Raw genomic sequence first — 20,799 nt, forward strand, 5'->3', positions numbered from 1 at the left:
ACACTTGTGTAGTCATCCTCACTGGCATTAAATTACAGTAATAAGAAGGGCTAAAGGTATTCCATGATGTAACAGACAACGTGCCCCTCTGAAATTAAAAGGCAGATAATTTACAATGAAGATAAAAGACAGAGAAGGATTTTCAGAAGTGCTCAACATTGGCCTAACTTTGCTCCTACTGAAGACGATGCCGGTTTCACCGTTGACTTGAATGGGAATAAAATGAAGCCACCATAAGCTTTTTAATGGTGAAATGTTTCCCCCCACAGAACAACTTCAACTCAACTGGAGGTTCATTAAAACAGCATCTGCCTACTGCAGTGCATGGAAATAATCTGAAATTTTTCACTGTAAGACTTCATAAAATGTATAGTCAACCCATGGAATTCACTCGCATATGAAATATTATCATGTTAAAGGATACACTAACAGAATTGGATTATTTTCTGACCATTAACAATATATATATTACAGCTGAAACAAGATGAGGAATTTGAGTTTCAGTTTACAAACTAACAGCTTGTAGGGGTCAGGAAGGAAGATTTTTCCCTACCCATGTACAACATTGCATGCTAGAATAGGTATGGGGATTTTTAACTTTCTCCTGAAAGACTGGAATTGGTCAGTATCTGAAGCAGGATATCAGAGAAAAGATATTTTAATATCCCAAGGATAACACAGACTTGGGCAGGAAGTAGCAGAGTCTTATATAGAAACTATTTGATAATGGGATCTTCAGTCTAGCAGACAAAGGTATAATATGATCCAATAGCTGGAAGCTGAAGCTAGAAAAATTCAGACTGGAAATAAGGCATAAATTGTTTAACAGTGAAGGTGATTAACCACTGAAATAATTTACCAAGAGTTATGGTGCATTCTCCATTATTGGAAATTTTAAAATCAGGAGTGGATGTTTTTCTAAAAGTTCTGCTCTAGGAATTATTTTGGGGAAGTTCTATGGCCTGTGTTATACAGAAGGTCAGACTAGATGATCACAAATGGTCCCATCTGACACTGGAATCTATGAATTTGTTCAGACTCTTAATTTTTACATTTGTTTATTACATTAGAAAATGGTGAATGATGCATTTCTTATTTAGTAGATTAAGTTTTTACTTGTCATTTTTGTCAAGCTCTATTTGGATGGAAATTAGAATTCAGTTTCTATTTTTTTCATTATTAAATAAAAAACTATCTTAAATGTGTTGGTTACATAAGAAACAAAGTTTATCAAAACATGCCTTGCATTTATAACTGACTGATTATTAAAAAGAGGAAGTATTATTATTCTCTCAGTCATGACTAGGGCTCATCAATGCTACGATAATGCAAGTTAATAATAAATTGTCTCTAGTTAGTGAATTGAACTGATTGTTTCTGGTCACAATTGTCCTTCAAGATTTTAGAAGGAGTAAATCTCATCCTCAAACGCCTCATTTTTATTCAACACTGAAAGAAGAAAACAAGATTTCCTGCTTTTTCAACTCAAATCAGTTTCTTAATTTTGAATGAACTAGTCATTGAACTGAACTAGTTGAATAAACTGAAATGAAGAAAATAGTCTCTATACCTGTAAAAGAGGCTAGTACTGTCAAGAGATGGTTTAGCACTTCAGCAAGCTCTGGTTTCTAGCACTTAGCCAGTGACTTCAACCAACTGAGTGGTTTAACTTTCTTTAATTTTTAAAATTTCATTTAATTGATTTTAATAGATTATAGTAAGTTTAGGATTTAATATAGGTTGACAATTTCAAATTTTATTTTAAATAGGTTTATTTTTAAAAAGAAAAATTTATTATCTGATTTTTCAAAATAGATTTTAATCTACAACGGATAGAATGCATCTTAAGCAGCCCTCTAGTACAACGGCTGATGGATTTCATTATAATAGAAAATCCTGAACTAAAAAAGATTATTTAGAAGACATAGTTTAGGGAAAGCCTGTGTTAACCCAAAATTATTTGGTGCTTATTTTTACCCCACACACACACACACACAATTTTCCCCATTCTTTCCTTACCTTTATCAAAACAAACATTTAAAAACAGTGACAGTATGAGGTTCATACAAAAACCCACACAGTCACTCACTTTTGTTTAAAGATATTCTACCATACACAGTATGGCACTAAATTGCATAAGAGCAGATCATGGAAACCTGTGAGATTGAGTCCACGTATGAGGAAGTGTTTCTGACACATTCTAGTTATGGTGGTCTACCCCAGAGGTATTTCAGTGACTGGCAAGTTGTTCCTCACATATACACAGTTTGTAAAGTACTTTGGGATGCATCTAGATTAGAAGTGCTAATATTAGGAATTATTGTGCTACCGAGCAATGGGAGAGGAGCCTCATCAGAAAAGCATCAACATAAATGGAGTGAATTCTACAGACAAACAACTGAACTCAAGGTTATTACATTTTAGGTGTTAAATTCAATACTATAACTAAACATTATAAAATACAACAATTCAAAAACATAATGCACTAAAAGCATACAAAGACAAATCTAGGGAACCAACACAGGGGGGAAATGGCTATGAGAAATTAAGGGAAATGCAAATGAAGGATCACCAATGGCCATACAAAAAACCCATCTTCACCAATACACCCATATGGATCATACTACAAAAAAAATAACTAGAGAAAAAATTAGGGGGTTCTGAAACTGGGTCATTTGACTGAAACATACGTTGAAGTGAGTGCCACACTACAATGAAGCCTAAACTACAATAAAGGCCAATTGCCTTGCAACCCACGGCCTTGTGTACATGGGGACACTCAGGAAAGTTCAACTAAAGGCATGAAGTCAACGTGGATAATTTATAGCACATTGAACCAGTGTGGATGCGCTCATTCGGGAGTAAAGTAGCCTCAGTTTCTGTAGCTTAATTCTACAGTGAACTAAGGCTGCTTTACTTTTGAATGAGAGCAGCCATACAGCGGTTTAATAAGCTTTAACTAGTGCATTGACCATAGCTTTAGTTGACTTGCCTGCACAAGGCCACTCAGGAAAGTTAAGACAAGCCCTAAAATGCAGTAGTGGAATCCCTAGAAATTGGATGAGATTTGAATGAAGTGAGGCAGTGAAATTCAGCTACTTAACAGATTGATTATCAAAAGCTTTATTTATTAAGTGTGATACTCAGTAACTATAACTGTAGCTTTCTCTGATAATGTCAGCAGTGACACAGGTTGAGGGGAATGCAGATTCCGGTGAATAAAGACAAAAGATGCTATGGCCCTGGGGGAAGGCTGCAATTCAGTTTGAGATGGTCCTGTTCTTGTAGACCTTGTAAAGTTCACGGACTCTGAGTACAGGATGCCAGAGAGTCAGGGTATGCCTACACTTACAACGCTGCAGCTGCACCACTGTAGCACTTCAGTGTTGACACTGCCTACACCGACAAGAAGGGCTCTCCCATCCATGTAGGTAATCCACCTCCCAGAGAGGTGGTAGCTAAGGCCATGTCTATACTACAAATTATGTCGATGTAACTTACATCAGCATAAAGCCACCAGAGTTATTAAATCGCTTGTGTGTGCGCACACTTGGCAATGCGCATCCTCACCAGGAGTGCTTGCATTAATTCTATTATCAGTGTGGGGCATTGTGGGATGGCTCCTGGAGGCCAGTAACAGTTGATGTAAGCAACACAGTGTCTATGCTGACACTGCGTTGTCCTAATTACATCGACCGTGACTCTACACCGCTCAAGGTGGTGTTACTGAATCAGCGTAGAGAGGTACTTATGTCAGCGGAATCCACATTTAAGTGAAGACACTTGCACAGCTAGATCGACGCAAGGCAGCTTACATCGACCTAACCCCGTAGTGTAGGCCAGTCCTAAATTGATGGAAGAATTCTGCAGCGCTGTCTACACTGGGGGTTAGGTTGGTATAGCTACGTCTTTCAGGGGTTTGAAATTTCACACCCCTGAGACACATAGCTATACCAATTTAAGTTCCTAGTGTAGATAAACCAGTCCTAAATACTACCAAGGGCTTGTCTACACTTACATTTTATAGTGCTCTAACTTGCTGGCTCAGGGGGGTGAAAAATCACCCCCCTGAGCACAGCAAGTCTGAGTGCTTTAAAGCGCTAGTGTAGACAGGCTCCAAGCGCTATCCCCTTGTGGAGGTGGATTACCAGGAGCGCTGGGAGAGCTCTATCCCAGCGCTCACACGTGACCACACTGGCACTTCAAAGCGCTGCTGTGGGAGCGTTCCCATAGCAGCGCTTTGAAGTTTCCAGTGTAAACATACCCTAAGAAAGCCAAGGACTAAAGTGTTCAAACTGGGAGCTGAAAGTTGGGAGCCTTATGCCCATATTTGGGTTCCTAAATAGAAGTGGGCTGCTTTTCAGATCGCCAAGCGCTTACCCCTCCCACTGAAATCACTGAAAGCCTCAAGTGCTCACCACATTGGAGTGGGGTGGGGTGACAGGGAGGGGGAATCAGGCCAGATTTATTTAAGAGGCTAACCTTTGGTACCCAGGTTTGACTATTTTGGCCAAAGTTAGCAGCTACACCCTGTAGTTGGGTGGACACCCACTCCTGCCCTGGAGGGCTTGAAACCAGCCCTGAATGAGGGCTGCAGGGGTTAAAAGCAGCCCTGCAGAGGGCTGTAGCTCTAAAAGCTGGGCTGATTGGGAAAGCGGCTGCAGCTGGCCCACGCCCCAATCAGGCCACAGCTGGCCTGTATATAAAGGCTGGGAGCCAGGAGCTCAGCAGTCTCTCTCTGACTGGAGAGGGAGACAGGCCTGGCTGCTGGGGACCTAGAGTGAGGCAGGGCTGGGAAGCCCTAGGCCAGCAACTCCCCAGGCTGCAGGGCCTAGTCTTAGGCCCACCTAGGTATTGGGCTTGCAGAGGGGCAGCCTGAGGGTGGGTAAAGGCAGCCAGTCCAAACCCCTTTGCCTATGATGAGTGGCTGATACTGCAGTCTGCCCCAGTGAATGGGGGCTAAATGGAGACTGGGCAGTAGCCAAAACTGAGGTGAAGTGGGGATAGTGGGTGGGGAAACCCAGAGAAAGTGGAGTACTGCCAGGGGGGCAGTACCCAGACAAGAGCACTGGGGTCCTGGGAGGGACACGGGGGGCCAATGGCAAGCGGATCACTGGCCTGCAGAGGGTGCTCCTGGGTTGAAGACCTAGTTCCCAAGGATGACCAGCAGGAGGCGCTGCAGGGGTGAGTCTGTGCTGTGCTACACACCCCCTGCTAGCAAGCTGGCTATAAAGGGGGGTTTCAAGGCCCATTTGATTAAACAGAACCTGAGCATGAGGAGGATTCTCTTTAAAACTGTCCCTCAAAGGGCTCTAGACAAAACCAATAAAATCTGATATACACAGATTGAGTAGAATTGCCTAATTAAAAAACAAACTATTCCAGCAATCTGCTCGAGTCTCCATTTCATCTGTCTCATTTCAAACAATTTAGATCGACAGGTCAGACAGCAAGTTGGTATTTTATAGAAGCTCTTTTGTTTTGTTACTGGGGTCCATACATTTAATAGGCTTTATCTTTGCAAGGAAATATTTGGCAGATAAACTTTTATGCTCCTTTTTGGAAGGGCATTTAGTTCTGTAATTAATCCCTCATTATGCGGGAATATTTTCTTTTCAGGAGCCCAGCAGGCACTCTGACATGCTGAAAACTGTCGGCCTTTTCAGAAGGCAGCCAAGCAATTTGGCTGAAGATAAAACAAAGGGAACAAGCTGGGCTAGAACATTTATTGGTAATAGACTCATTCCTTCTGGCATTCAGTTCAACCTCTTAAAAGGACATGCTGGCACAATGGAGGGAGGGGAAAAAATCAGTTCTTGCTCATTTGAACTTTCTTGACAGGTCTTTAGTATGGGTTGTGTCCTGCCGAGGGTCTCCCATGGCAGAAGTGACAAAACGGCAGCACAGCCTAGGACTAAAACTATCACTGGGAGAATGGGGTTGTAATACTGAAGGTTTTTAATGGAACAAGTACACAGCAGCTGCAGACAATGACCAAGATATCTGCATTTTACAATATCTAGATTAAGGGGGGGAAATGAACTGGTGAAACTGCAACATTTGTGGAATGGCAGAAGCCAGCCAGAATTATGCAAGGGCAGCTTCCACAAGCACATTTCTGGAACTTTTAATTTGCTCGTGCAGGTCGGAAATGTTGGTATCACCAGATTGTATTTCAATCAAAAAGCATAGGAGCAATTCACCTTGGAACAAGTAATTAAATCGCTGAGGGTGGCATAATGGAAGCATTGTGCCCCCATTCGCTCCCCAGTATCTTTATGCCAGCTGAACAATTACAGATTCCTTTCCCCCATCTTTCCAAAAGCAGGAGAGTGAGCCTGTTTCCATCCTGCACCATAACTGGCAAAAAAAAGAGTGTGGGGCCTGTTTTGGAAGAGGGTTGCTTCAACACACGCTGATCTTATTCAAATACTGTCTATCTCTAATGCACAGTTCTAGTCCCAGCTCAGCCTGTGGTTTTGTTCAGAAAACTGTACAGACAGAGCATTTCTTATAAAGCTAGCTGACTCCCTAAAGCTGAGGGGCTTCCGGAAAGCTGTGGTGGCCTTACGTAAAGAAAGGGCAGAGTAGATTACTTATCAGTGCCATTTACCCTCAGGACTGGGGGTTCCACACTTAGCAAGTCTAGAACGCTCAACCCTCACTCTAACACTCCCTGGAAGTAATGTTGCAGGATATCCCCTCCTTATTTGCATATCGCCCTTGGTCTAGGTCAGGGTTCTCTCTCCATTCAGACATTGTGTAGGGAAGGAAGGGGAAGAATTTAAACTGTGTCTGGGAATAACCACTTGGGTAGCTTTTAGAGGCCACAGGCTCAACAGTATCAAATCTGTAGGCTCTCACTGTAGGTCTTTTTTGTAGCACAGACAGGGGCTTAGAATTAATTTGTGGTGCTTTGTTTTGCAACTGCTTCGGTTACTGCTACTTTGTTTGGATAGAGATCGCGTTTTCAAATGCACTTAGTCCCATTTTCATCAGCAACTTGGGCACTTGAAAGTACAACCACAGAGAGTTTTTATAACAGGGCCCAGATAACAAAGAAGCATTAACTCCCTATCCCAAACCAGGAATCTTTGAAATCTTCACAAGAAATGAACAAGAAATTAAACCCTTAAGATGCTAGAATGGAGCCTGTGCACTAGACTAGAATGTGCTGTGTTTAAAGGGGAAAGGAGGAGTCTAAACACTACCATTTCACTTAGAAAACTTCACAATACAAACATCCTCATTTTGTCCCTTCACCCTTCTTTCCTCCTTTGATCCTTCATTTTCCTCCTCCCTACCCATCAAATGCATTTGTTACTGTTAAATTTTAATTCCCTGCATTTTGTTGGGTTACGGCACAAACTGTTTGATTCACAAGGGAACTTATGTGCTTAACTGACTCTTTGGGTGCCTAATACCAACATTTAGGCACCGCTGACATTCACAAAAATCACTGCTCAGCTGCTGCCTAGCCCTGAATGTGTCTATTCCCATAAGCAAGCAGGTTTCCACTAGGGGGCATGTGCAAAGCCTCCTAAGTCCTAATGCTGCTAATAAGCTGCTCAGAGCCCTACCTCACGCCTAAGACCCAGCGGGGATTCTCAAATGTGTCAGTCCCTTATCTATCGCACCTGCAGGACCCAAGGTGATAAAGCACGCCTAACCTGCACAGAAGACAGCCAGGGAGGCAGTGAACAGGTCAAAATTTTAGGGGTGGGTTGGCTGGCATACGTGCATCCCAGAATACCTAAAAACCCAATGGGTAGGGCACTCACATGGGATGTGGGAAACCCAGCTTTGAATCCCCAAACCGCCGGATTTGGAGCAGGGACTTGAACGCAAGTCTCCCACATCTCAGGTGGATTCCCTGACCACTAGGCTATACAGTCACTCTCGCTCTTGCTCTCTCTCCCCTCCTCCCCCCCCTCCCCCCAGACTATTTCATTATTAATACAAAGTGGAACAGCTCTAACAACGAAATCCACCCAAGAATAGCCAATAGCCTAGTGGTAAGAGAGTCACCTGGTTGGTGGAAGACCTGGGGGTTCTAGCCCCTGCTCCAAATCCGGCAGAGTAGAGATTTGAAAACTGGTCTCCCAGGTGGATGCCATAACTACTGGGATAGTGGCAATAATGGGGTGGCCTCTCTTGCTCTCACCAGTTTTTCCTGACAATGGGCTCATGTGGCCTAAATCCAGGAGAGGGGACACAGCTAAGAATCCCAACCTGAGATAAGTGCCTAGCAACCAGGATCAATGGAAGTTAGATGCATAAATACTGAGATGGATCTGGGCCCTGAGCACCACCCCCTTCCTCTGCATTTCAGTCCTGGCTAGTTTACGCGGGTTCCCATTCAGCTTGCTGCCTTCTGAAAACCCCTTTCTTAGGGATCTAACTCTCCCAATGCAATACATAGGGAGCCTGGGCAATTAACTCAGGGGCTGTTATTTCCACTGGCAGCAGGGCGCCTATTAGTTAGGCATTGCAACACCTAATTCCCCTTTATATATATATGCAAACTAGACACAATCAACTCAGGGCTAAATAGGGATTGGGAGTGGCTGAGCCATTACAAACATTGAATCTATCTCCCCTTGTAAGTATTTTCACACTTGCTTCTTATCAAACTGTCTGTACTGAGCCATCTTGATTATCACTTCAAAAGATTTTTTTCTCTTACTTAATTGGCCTCTCAGAGTTGGTAAGACAACTCCCACCTGTTCATGCTCTCTGTATGTGTGTGTATATATATCTCCTCAATATATGGTTCACTCTATATGCATCCGAAGAAGTGGGTTGTAGCCCACGAAAGCTTATGCTCTAATAAATTTGTTAGTCTCTAAGGTGCCACAAGTACTCCTGTTATTTTTGCGGATACAGACTAACACGGCTGCTACTCTGAAACCTTTATATTTATGGTCAATACTATGACTTGGGAATGGAAATATTCAGTAAATTTCACAGAAAAGGTGTGGGCAAAAGTGATAAGTCACAGAAAGTTAATCAAACAAAGTCATTTTCGTTACATCAACACATGCAAGAGCATAGCGAGGGGTGCTGAAAGGCGAGGCCCGGGGGAGTTATAGAGTGAGCTCACCCCCCAGCAGCAGCTCCCCACTCCAGCTGTTGTGACTTAGTGCATTTAGCTCACAGCACCAATCAGCTATGGTCCATCTGCTCCTCTGTACATGGAGAAAGAAAGGCAGATGGGCCAAACCTGAGTAGCGCTGTGATCCTGTGCACCAGGTCGCAAGGCCACTCTGCTTGAGGGCATAATCAAATATGTTTTACAACCATTTCCAAGATTTCACAGACTTTATTCAAATTCATGATTTCCATGATCACTGTGACAAAAATCAACCTTATTTATGACCCACAGTACAAAGAGCAGATGCTCCAACTGACGCCGTGAAGCACTTCCCTTTCACAATTTGTTTAAAGCTATACGGACTGAAGGACAAATGTGTTTTACTTCTAAGCAAGTTGTTTGCAAGTTACATGATAAACACAAGCATTTAACTAGAGACTATCATTACAGTTCATGATGCAGAGACATGGTAAGGATGGAAGACATTTTCTGTTAAGTCAGCAAATACACAGAGGAGGTGTTTAAACATGTCCAGTGGAATTTCCCCAACAACGTAAGACAACACAGATATAACTTAGATTGAGCCAAGGCTCTTGTTTACAACGTTCAGCAATAAAGGCACAATCTTTTTGTAAACATGTACTCATCTCACATCAGCTATCTAAATTAGCATTCAAAGCATTTTATGGAGGTATATCAAGTCATAGCACTCCATTGCCTATGAACACTTTACCTTTGTAAAAGAGTGTCAATATTCAATAGATCACTATTAAGTCTCCCCTGTAAGTATTATGATGAATTTATGCAGAAAGTGTTTCCTCTTGCCTGTATCGGGGTACCAACAAGTTTCATATACTGTGGTTTTCCCCAAGGCAATTAAAGCTTCAGATTTCACTCACTGACACATTCATGCCTGCAAATTTTTTTTTTCTATGTATTGTGCTAAAGACAGAATCCCTCAAACAGGAGGACTGGTTTAAAATTTGCAACACATTTATATTAAAAATAATGTTAAAATATCAATCCCTTTCAGTTGTGTGTCTGCTCAGTCCATCTCTCCCCAGTAACAGATTGTGCATTAGGAAAGTGTGACTTTGGGCAAATGAATTAACCAAATGTATTGACTTCATTAAAAACTGACTGGCCATTTGTTATGACATTTATATTTTGAAATGCAAGTTTCTTTACCATGTGGTTCTGAGCATGCACTGCTTTCGGGAGGGTGGACAACATTCAAAGAAACCTTTACCAATGAGACTACCAAATTTGAAAAACTCTATGATAAATATTCAATATAAAGTTAAAACCGTTTATGCCTTAGGCAAAATGAATTGTGCATCTTCATTCAGCAATACTGCACGACTCTCACACCAATATTCTAACAAAATTCTTACTACTCATACATACAAATCCAGTGATTATGCTAATCAGTGCAGTTCACTATTACATGAAACTTGTGCGTTTCTAGAGTATTTTCCTTCTGCCTCACATGGCTGATTCTGGCTGTTTTTTTAACACAGTGTTATTCTTTTCATGTTCTGTAGGACTGTCAACTGGTACCTGCAGAAAGAATTAAGGGATTAAGTAGTTATACAAATGAAGCGGTCCCTGACTTCAGTTTGCCTGGGAACAATGAAACTAATCATTAAATTCTACAGTTCATATAGCCAGTTAGACTACATTACTGTTTTAGAAACTAGATTTGGTGAATAATTAGTTTGAGTTAGATGATAATAGAAAGGCATAAAAAACAGATTCCCTTCCCCCTCCAATTTTTGATTAAAAATCATATGGAATTTAGATCTCCTATAAATTATATAATTTTCCCATCTATATTACAGATGGAGTGTTGACATGGATCTTACTGAGATTAACATTCAGCTCATCCCCAGTGTATTTAAATACAATAGAGGAGAATCTTGAAAATAAGGAAATCCTGCTGTAACTTATAGGTACATGTGAATTACCTAAAGTAGGCAGAAAACTGTGTGATAGATGCTGTTACAGTAAGACTTCACAAAGGCATCTTCATTTCCTTGAAGGTCAAGAAAACTACAGGATGGAAAGATTTCAACGGTTTACCCTCATTTAAACAACTAGTGACTATGTAATATATTGCAAAGCTAACAGCTGGGGTACACATCTTGTAATCTACTAAAGAACCTAAAGCAATGCTTATTGCTCAACTTTCCCTCACTTCAAAAGGAACAAAGGGATACACCAGGGATTGGCAGCCCGTCAGGGAAATCCACTGGTGGGCCGGGACAGTTTGTTTACCTGCAGCGTCCGCAGTTTCGGCCGATTGCAGCTTCCACTAGCCGCTAGTTCTCCATTTCAGGCCAATGGGGGCTGCGGGAAGCAGTGGCCAGCACATCCCTCGGCCCGCGCTGCGCCGCTTCCCGCAGACCCCAGTGGCCTGAAACGGCGAACCACAGCTAGTGGGAGCTGCAATCAGCCGAACCTGCAGACTCTGCAGGTAAACAAACCATCCCGGCCCGCCAGCGGATTTCCCTGACGGGCCGCGTACCAAAGGTTGCCAATCCCTGGGATACACCAAAACCGCACTCAATAAATTCGTCATGGCATGAAACTCTACCATGCCTTTCTTTAAGACACACGTGGACCGTACTTAAAGGGAAGACCATTATATCACTGAAATGCCAAATGTACAGCATGTACCCCTAAGCCATGTAATCCTGCTAAGAGATATACACATATCAGTTACATAGAGAAATAATCAGATAACTGAGGGCAGGTCCTGAAGTGTATCAGTTGCTCTAGCTGAATTAGGAAGCAGTCACATATTGTATTTTGATGTTAAATACTCATGAAATTACAAGTCAAATATTTAAGTGCAATAATACAACCAAAATAAAAAAGGTTAAATCACTTACAGCTTTAATGTCTGTGTTCAAAATCCCAGAATTTACAGTGTGTCTCCGCAAATCAGATTTGATTAAGGCTGAAACAAAGAAAAAATTTATAACCCCCAACTTTCCCATAACGCGACCATTCCAGGAGACTGACTGTACCACTATGGCACAGTTGTGGCAATTACTTTATCACTTGTTCAAAAGAGATTTCTTTATTTGCACTCTGACTTATTCACCTACCCATATTATTCACAAATTTTAAACTTGCCCCTCACAGAAGCCATTTAACAACAGTTTTTACATATGACATTTTCTTAGCCGCATTAAGCCATCGGTAAGGGTGTGGTGAATGTTGACGTTTTTGGCACACACTCAGCTGTTTACATGTGTACCCGGAAGTAAGTCCCAGGTATAAATTTGTGAACCAAACAGTAATTTCTCTAGTCTGAGAATGTTAGAGCTGCCCAGAATGAAATCTTGTCAGGCTGTTTGCATGTCTCTAAATCCCCACAGAAGAAGGCCCTCAGAATAGAAGACTTATGTACAGAATCTCTTTTATGAAAGAAGAACAGAACAGTTTTATTTCTAGAGGGAAAGCATCTACTTCCATGCCCCAGCACCTCTCCCATGTTCCCTTTGAGTGCACAATGTCCATGGATTTCTTACTAAACATCAGACCACCAGAGAAGAATGCTATCAAGCCACCCACTGGGGAATGAAAGCATGTGAGTGGGACGCAGTACTCCAGGAAGCACTCTCAGGTAAGATTCCTGCAAGTCAGTTCCTCTCTTCAAAGCAACATGCTTTGACATTCAAATGCATTAAATTACAAGTGTGGTCCAGTGAACCAACCACAGGCCCGAGATCAAAAAATCCCACACTCTAACCATGAATTTGACTTGTTGTGGCACATTGAGCAAGCCACTTTATCTGAGGCATAGATAAGCTCCTGTCTATAAAACAAGCGTGATTTGCTTCAGTTTCTTTGCACCACGTTATATAAGTACTAGGGTTATTACAGTATCAAAAATGTTCTGGATTACTACAAAAGTGAAGCAGTGCTTATTCACTTTTATGAGCTGATACTGTATATAGGCCTATAAAGCTTTAACAACCAAATTTCTAGTTCTTCATTGGATAATTTACCTTTAAAAAAGGTCTATAAGCCAAGGAATCAAACTCAAGCTAGTGAGAGAAAACTTTCACATACACATAAAATGCCATTATTTCCTCACTAGCCAATTGACATCCAGCATTCCTCATAATCAAAAGGTTCTTATCTTAAGCACACACTCAGTGGTGGGTATTTCTAATTGGCTAACAAGGTTAGTTTTTCTCCTTATTATATTCCATAATGGATGGTTTTGCCTTTAACAAAGAAGTTGCAGACAAAAAATAAATGTGAAGAATGCCAATGCCATCCAAAAATTTAACAAGTCATTAAAAAGCGAATGCCTAATCAGTTCTCAAAAGCCAGCTACAAGATGACATGAATGTTTTGCACATTAATAGCATACCGTTAAAAACCTTTAAAAAAAATAAGTAATTTGTAAGACAATTACTAGTAGAATTGCTTATGCCCCACATATATAGGGCATCAGATAACACGAGATCTTATAAGGCAGCCTTGCAAGCTTGTCAGTAACACCTACAGGCAAAAATCTCTTATCCCGCTCAAACACCAATATGCACAAGAGCCCCATCCCCCAATACACACACTAGTGCACATGTGGATATGTGCAATCCAACACTATAGGGATGAGGCACATAAAACTTTGAGCTTTCTTGAGCCATCAGGTTTGAGCAAAGCCCAACGAAACATTAGTTGCTCTTGTTAGATTTCTAGAGGATTAGTTTTACAGATTTTAGCCAACTCCTTATTCTCATAATTTTGTAAGTAATAATACCCCTCTAGCAGTCAAAACTCCAGAGAATGAGATAGCTGCCATCACTGATGGCTAATACCATAACTAGGCAATTCCAACCCTTTTCTTATGGCAGCTGGAAGGAATTTGTGGTTTCACCTCCAAACTGGCAGATCAAGTTCATACAAAGAAACCTCTTTTTCACAAAATAAAGCTTTGTGCTGTCTGTTTATACAACTATTGGATCATTCTATTCTGGAAGAGTGATCACCCCAGGCAACTACTAGAGATAGTCATTCACTCCAAAAACATTAAAATCAATTATTAAAAAAACCTGGAGTTTTGCATAGGCCAGAAAGGACCATTGTGATCATTTAGTCTGACCTCCTGTTTAACACAGGCCAGACACACAAGGCCAAAATAATTCCTAGAGTATATCTTTTAGAAAAAACATCCAATCTTGATTTAAAAATTGTCAGTGATTGAGAATCGACCATGACCCTTGGTAAGCTGTTCAAATGGTTTATTACTCTCATTGTTAACAATTTATTTGTTATTTCCAGCCTAATTTGCAGTTATTTGCTGAGCAATGTATTTGATTGGATCTAAAAAAACCCCACATATTTAAATAATCACTCTGGCTTGTAAACAGACAGACTTTGCTGGCGAAACTAACTTCGCCCTGTAAATCCATTTAACCAAATCTATCCAAAAATCTCTATACCTTAAGTGTGCTTTTTCATACTTTGGATTTAAAAATAAATCCAGTTTAATGTACTCATTTAAACTGATGTATGTTTTCCTCATTTATGTTTACTGAAGATAGTCAAATGTTCTAAATTTATGAAGACACTGTAGAGATGCAGCCAGGAATATGACTGTATATGTAGTTGCTGTGTTGTCCTTAGAATGAGGTATGCATGCAGTAAATATTAATAACGATTCTTTAATCAAGAAATAATTTTCCATCCTTTGACATAGATAAGAAAACGGTGTGTTTAAACTCTATTGCTTTGTTGGAGACACTGTCTCAACAACAAAGAACAAAAATATCTACATAAATAAAGATAAATAGCAAATGTGATTAGTTACCTGTTAAAATAATGCCTACAAACATCCATGCACAGAGGAAAAGGTTTCCCGCACGAGGGTCATAATCTGTTATGAGCTTTCCTTGAACCAGCGTAAAGAGAATCCCAAATATCTGTAATCAATCATCATAAAACATTTCAGATTTTATTAGACTCACTTAGTAAATCTCTTCTAATTTAGCTTATAAAAATCCAGATCAGTGTATTGCAGTTTATCTACCAGTCTAGAGACTGGTAAATAAACAAACACTATAGGAGCGCAATAAAATGCCAGTAGCCAAATGTAGGACTGTTTCCCCAAAAATTCAGGCAGAGAGGCTTTATTAAATGTTACCCTCATATACAAGAATAAGCCTGCAATAACCTGTGCTGAAGCATTAAGGAGTCCTGATGAAGTGCCTTCAGACTCTGGGTACGTAATTTCCACAGCAAACTCAAAGCCAAGCGGGAGATAACCTGTCATGAAGAAGCTGAAGGGGGGAGGGGGGACGACAAGAGTATCATAAGTGTGGCTCTAATCCATTGTTCTGGATATGAAAAACAAACCAGAACAAAGGTCATTTTAAAGTATCAGGTTACAGTGTCATGTGCTTGATTTCAAGAATTTATATAGTTTAGGGCTTAATCTGGTTACCTCCCTAGTTATCTGCCCTTGTCTTACAATTTCATTCTCATATTCTTCCACCATAGATTCTAGTCCTTTCACGTTTGTCTTGTTCTCATTGATCTGGAAAAAGGGGTAAACAGTGAGGTGGCAAAATTTGCAGATGAATAATTTTGTATCAAGATAGTTAAGTCCCAAGTAGACTGTGAAGAGCTACAAAAGGATCTCATTGGGTGACTGGGCAACAAAAATGGCAGATGAAATTCAATGTTGATAAATGCAAAGTAATGCACACTGGAAAACACAATCCCAACTATACATATAAAATGATGGGGTCTAAATTAGCTGTTACACTCAAGAAAGAGATCTTGGAGTCATTGTGGATAGTTCTCTGAAAACATCCACTCAATGTGTAGCTGCAGTCCAAAAAGTAAACATAATGTTGGGAATCATTAAGATAGATTGGGAATCATAGGATAGATAATAAGACAGAAAATATCGTATGGCCTCTATCTAAATCCATAGTACGCTCACATCTTGAATACTGTGTGCAGATGTGGTCGCCCCATCTCAAAAAAGATATACTGGAATTGGAAAAGGTTCAGAAAAGGGCAACAAAAATTATTAGGGGTATGGAACGGCTGCCATATGAGGAGAGATTAATAAGACTGGGACTTTTCAGCTTGGAAAAGAGACAACTAAGGGGGGATATGATAGAGGTCTATAAAATCATGACTGGTGTGGAGAAAGTAAATAATAGGCAGCAGGTTTAAAACTAAAAAAAGTAGTATTTTTTCACAGAATGTGCAGTCAACCTGTGGAACTCTTTGCCATAGAATGTTGTGAAGGCCAAGACTATAACAGTTCAAAAAAGAGCTAGATAAGTTCATGGAGGATAGGTCCATCAATGGCTATTAGCCAGGATGGGCAGGGATGGTGTCCCTAGCCTCTGTTTTCCAGAAGCTGGGAATGGGCGACAGGGGATGGATCACTTGATGATTACCTATTCTGTTCATTCCCTCTGGGGCACCTGGCACTGGCCACTGGATACTGGGCTAGATGGACTTTTGGTCTGACCAAGTATGGCCTTTCTTATGTTCTCCCATAACCATCTCTGTGTTTTGTTCCATGCCACCCTCTATATATAGAGCTCCCTTCTGGAGCTGGTCCACAAAGCCACTACCCTCTCTTCACTAAAATCCCTTTACTAAAAGGCCAATTTCTTGCAAGTGCAGGACTGAAACAGGCAATTTAGTCACCTAATCTATTTAATGAGTAAGCTGTTCATTTATGCGGAGGAACGGGATTGACCATCAGTAGAGACACTAGAACTGCAACTGGGGATTGCTGTGGAAATTGGGCGAACTGAATGATGGAGGGCAGATGGGAACTCAGTGTACTTACTTTTTACAATTATAACTTAGACTTAACGCCTATCATCACCACAATTGCTTCGCTTGTATATCCCTTTCCTCACCTCTCTGGGTTTTTTTTAGATTATACGCTCTTGGGGGCAAGGACTGCATCTTCCTCTGCATTTGGGATGTGCCTAGCATATTTTGGATGCTAGGAAAATATAAATTGTACATATTAGCAAGTAGTATTAGTGAGCTCAAATGCCCAACCCCACTACTTTTGTTTATTTGGGGGCCTGATCCAATGCCCATTGAAGTCAATGGGAAGACTCATTTGTTTCAATGGGCTTTGGATCAGGCTCTCATAAGAAAGCTAAATCTGGTCTTCATCACACCAGTGAAAATTGAGAGTAAATCTACTGACTTCAGCAGAGACTAGAATTTGGTCCACTCACCCATTGTATCTGTAGCAGAAGATAGGTTGTATGTATGGAAAGGGAGTTTTACAGGTATAGTCTTTTAGTTTAAAAAAAGCCCTTAGATACCTTTAAATACAGTTTTTAACTAGAATTACAACATGTCTTCCTTTCCCCTTTGATTCCTTACCCAAGCACTCCTCCAGTCACAAACACTATTACAAGCTTTCCAATGTCCAGGGTGAAAGTAAATATGGTCATTCCAACAAATGAGAGAATGTAAACGATTAAAGTAGTCTGTCTGCAAACAAAACCCAAGAGAAAATACCCATTGTAAACCGGAGAAGACAATACATATTGTCAAACATGGAACAGTCATGTAAATATTACATATTCTCTTTGCTACAACTGAAATATCAGTTTTAAAAATCTGCTTCAGGTAATTCCAACTCAGCTATATCATGCATTTCAGTGAGTCTGTCCCCATTCTCCTCATTCCCTTAGTTATATGGCTGCTTTATTCAAGCCACAATGGAGGGGAATGACTTGCTCAGACTCACAGAGGACAAGTAGTTACACCAGAAGATGACGTCAAGCCCTTTGTAGTTCCCTGCTCTATTGCATTCTCTGAACGACACTACTGGATTACATGCTATACTACATCAAATCTCAAGCAGCCAAATTGAACACTATTTCCAATAAAAGTGAAGAGTCAGATAAAAAACAAGCCAAATCTGATTAGAATGAACTATTCATTTTACAAATTGTATTACAGACTGAGCAACTGAGGCACACACTTGTTTTATTAGCCAATCATATGCAGCAGAGCAACCATCCTACTGCATTACCATCCACTGGGGTTATTAAAGCTATTGTACATAATTTATGATAAAGAAACAGTCACTGAAATAAGAACTTCACTCTAAGACTGAGAGTTCTTGTTTTGAAAAATCAACATCCCCTATTTCCCTTGTACATGTTTGCTAAATGCCACAGCATGTGCATACTACAGAGCCTGTAACAGTGTTCTGCTGCACAGACATGCCCTGGATTAAAGGCTGTGTTGTGCTTATTTAAAGATCCAGCAGAGGACGCAAAAATTTGAATTAATAAATTAAGATCCTAATTTACAATATGACAATGTGGTGAAGCCAGTATGCTCCACCAAAGGAGGGACTTGTTGGGTCAAAGCTGGAACAAGATAAAATGGAGAGCGGTGGGACTGCTGGAACCCAAGATGCCTTTCCTATTTTGCTAACATCATGCATGCATTCTCCAGCCACAGGGATAGACAGAAACCCCTACAAATTCACATCACACTATAGTGGACTCAGCCCAACCTTGCCAAAACCTCATCCTGGCCAGAAACCAATGAGACTGAGTCTAAGACTCTTACCACAGTCTCAGTCATGGCACTCCCTCAAGGACAAAGAAAAATCATGGACATACTGATTTTTTTTTTTAATCATTTCCCTTCTCCCTTCCACAAAGGTGCACTTGAATCTTTGCATTTTTATAGAAGACTTTTTTTTTCCTAACACAATTGCACATCCGCCTACCCCTGCCCATCCCAACTCCACTCACTTACTTGTATGTTTTGGTGTAATCCAGCCACAAACCGCAAATAATGGAACCCACCATTCCTGCTACCACCAGTGTCAAGCCAATCCTCCCAGCATTCACTTCTTCTCCCTTTCAACAAATATTTATATGGTTTTTATTAATGACTCACTTCCACTCAAGGAGTCAGGCTCTCAGGCCTCTTGACAGTTATAAGTACAAACACTAGTACTTATCACCTCCATAACTGTATGGAGCATGCAATTTTAAGGGACTACAAAGGAGACTCTGAATCCTTGATCACACAAAAATGCCTATAAAACATCTGGGACACTAACTCTACAGATATACAAATGAAAAAGCAAAGGATTCAAGAGAAACTTACCACATAATATGTCACTATCATTTGGTTCAATAATGTGGAGACAGAATAAAATGCCCCAGTCATCATACCTGCAATAGAAAAACAACATGATGTACCCTCCATATCATTAACCATATCATAAGTGTCAATAATAATCAAACGTTTACATTTAAACAAGCAACGTTCCCCACCAGGAAATTCAGTAAGTCACCAGCTCGATGTCTACTTTATCGCACTTTTTTTTTTTTTTTTTTTTTTAAGGTTTCTCTGTATCCTAAAGCGCCCCCACCCTCCCCCTATAATCTGTGCCCAGACTCTCAAGGGCTAGCATTCAAGCCACCATCTGTCTGGATGAGGAGAATTCGAATGATAACTTTAGGGGTCTATGTTAGCTACTCCTTAAAAGGAGGCACGAAAATTAAAAATCACACGTGTCTGAATGTATTTTACCTATTCTTAAAAATGATAATTAAGATAATAACTTAAAGAGATTAGAGAAAATATATTTATGTTTTCCTCAGTGGGTTTGCTTTGTGCATTTAAAAGCATTTTGTACACAGTCAGCTTCATTGTTCCCACAGTTTGTTTCCCTAGGTCTTCCACACATCAGAGAAAAACAAAGCAATAAGCAATAAAGCTACTTTCCTCAGCAAGTCTTGCTCTCCCAGGCTGTGTCTACACTAGAGACATTTACCATGCTAAGTGACATTTGTCCCCTCAGAACTACTCTCTCAATCATTTAGCAGCTATAAAGACTATGATTTGTCAAGGCTTCACATCAATTAAGCTTCAGTCATTCCAGGCCCAATTTGAATGCCAGAAGTGCTAGTACAAACAGTGTAAGTAGTCCTTCTACTATAGTGGGTGAAGGATGTCAGGAGTAGAGCTAATGACAGCCTTTCATCTACCTGCTTCCTCCAAAAGTACCATGATGCACTGAATTCTGCTCATAGTTTTTGAGAAGACCACAGGCCACCTACAGTTTTTGATCTCAAGCTGCTAAACGAGTGATGGCATGGCAAAGATCAGATGGACTCTAGGAACGTATCTAGCCTTTATTACCAGCCTAAAGACAGAAGGCAACACTCACCATAACTGATCAGCAAAAGCACAAAAGGAATATTTCTGAACAGGTTAATTATTGATTGTTTATAAGAGTAATCTTCAGGAGGAATGTCCTGGAGAACTGCTTGAGCCTGGCTTGGAGGAAATTTAGGCTTTTCATCAAACACTAGAACAAACAGAAAAGAACAACATTAAAAGAATTTTTCACCCTACTTATCTTTACCAGTTTGCCTTGAGTAATGGCTTGGGATTTTATGTGAATACAAAATGTTCCGGCTTAAGGAACATTGTAAAGTAGATTTTTATGAAAGCATAAACAAACATCTTCCATTCTGACTTTATCCTCCAATGAGGGCTAGCCAGTCTGAACATGCCACCTCCATTCACTCTGGTTGGAGCGCTACTGACAAACATATCCTAGAGACATTTTTCATCTGTCACATGTTTGGGCCCTTAAAACTTAGAATATAATTAGTCCAAGCAAATGCCAAAGTCATGCTGTGGCATAAATT

General features: G+C 40.5%; 1 protein-coding gene across 1 annotated transcript in view; it reads right to left on the bottom strand.

Annotated features, from left to right (window-relative positions):
• Positions 1–10,579: 10,579 nt before the first annotated feature.
• Positions 10,580–20,799, bottom strand: part of FLVCR1 (FLVCR choline and heme transporter 1) — a 29,951-nt gene continuing 19,731 nt past the window's right edge. The window contains exons 3-10 of the mRNA XM_065401799.1: positions 20,313–20,453; positions 19,244–19,311; positions 18,887–18,990; positions 17,489–17,599; positions 15,288–15,393; positions 14,925–15,036; positions 11,989–12,056; positions 10,580–10,654 (exon numbers count right to left, since the gene is read on the bottom strand). Of these exons, the coding sequence (XP_065257871.1) occupies positions 10,580–10,654; positions 11,989–12,056; positions 14,925–15,036; positions 15,288–15,393; positions 17,489–17,599; positions 18,887–18,990; positions 19,244–19,311; positions 20,313–20,453 (785 nt within the window). The remainder of the gene's footprint in view (positions 10,655–11,988; positions 12,057–14,924; positions 15,037–15,287; positions 15,394–17,488; positions 17,600–18,886; positions 18,991–19,243; positions 19,312–20,312; positions 20,454–20,799) is intronic.

The sequence above is a fragment of the Emys orbicularis genome, chromosome 3 (assembly GCF_028017835.1).
Source record: "Emys orbicularis isolate rEmyOrb1 chromosome 3, rEmyOrb1.hap1, whole genome shotgun sequence".
Taxonomy (NCBI): Eukaryota; Metazoa; Chordata; order Testudines; family Emydidae; genus Emys; species Emys orbicularis.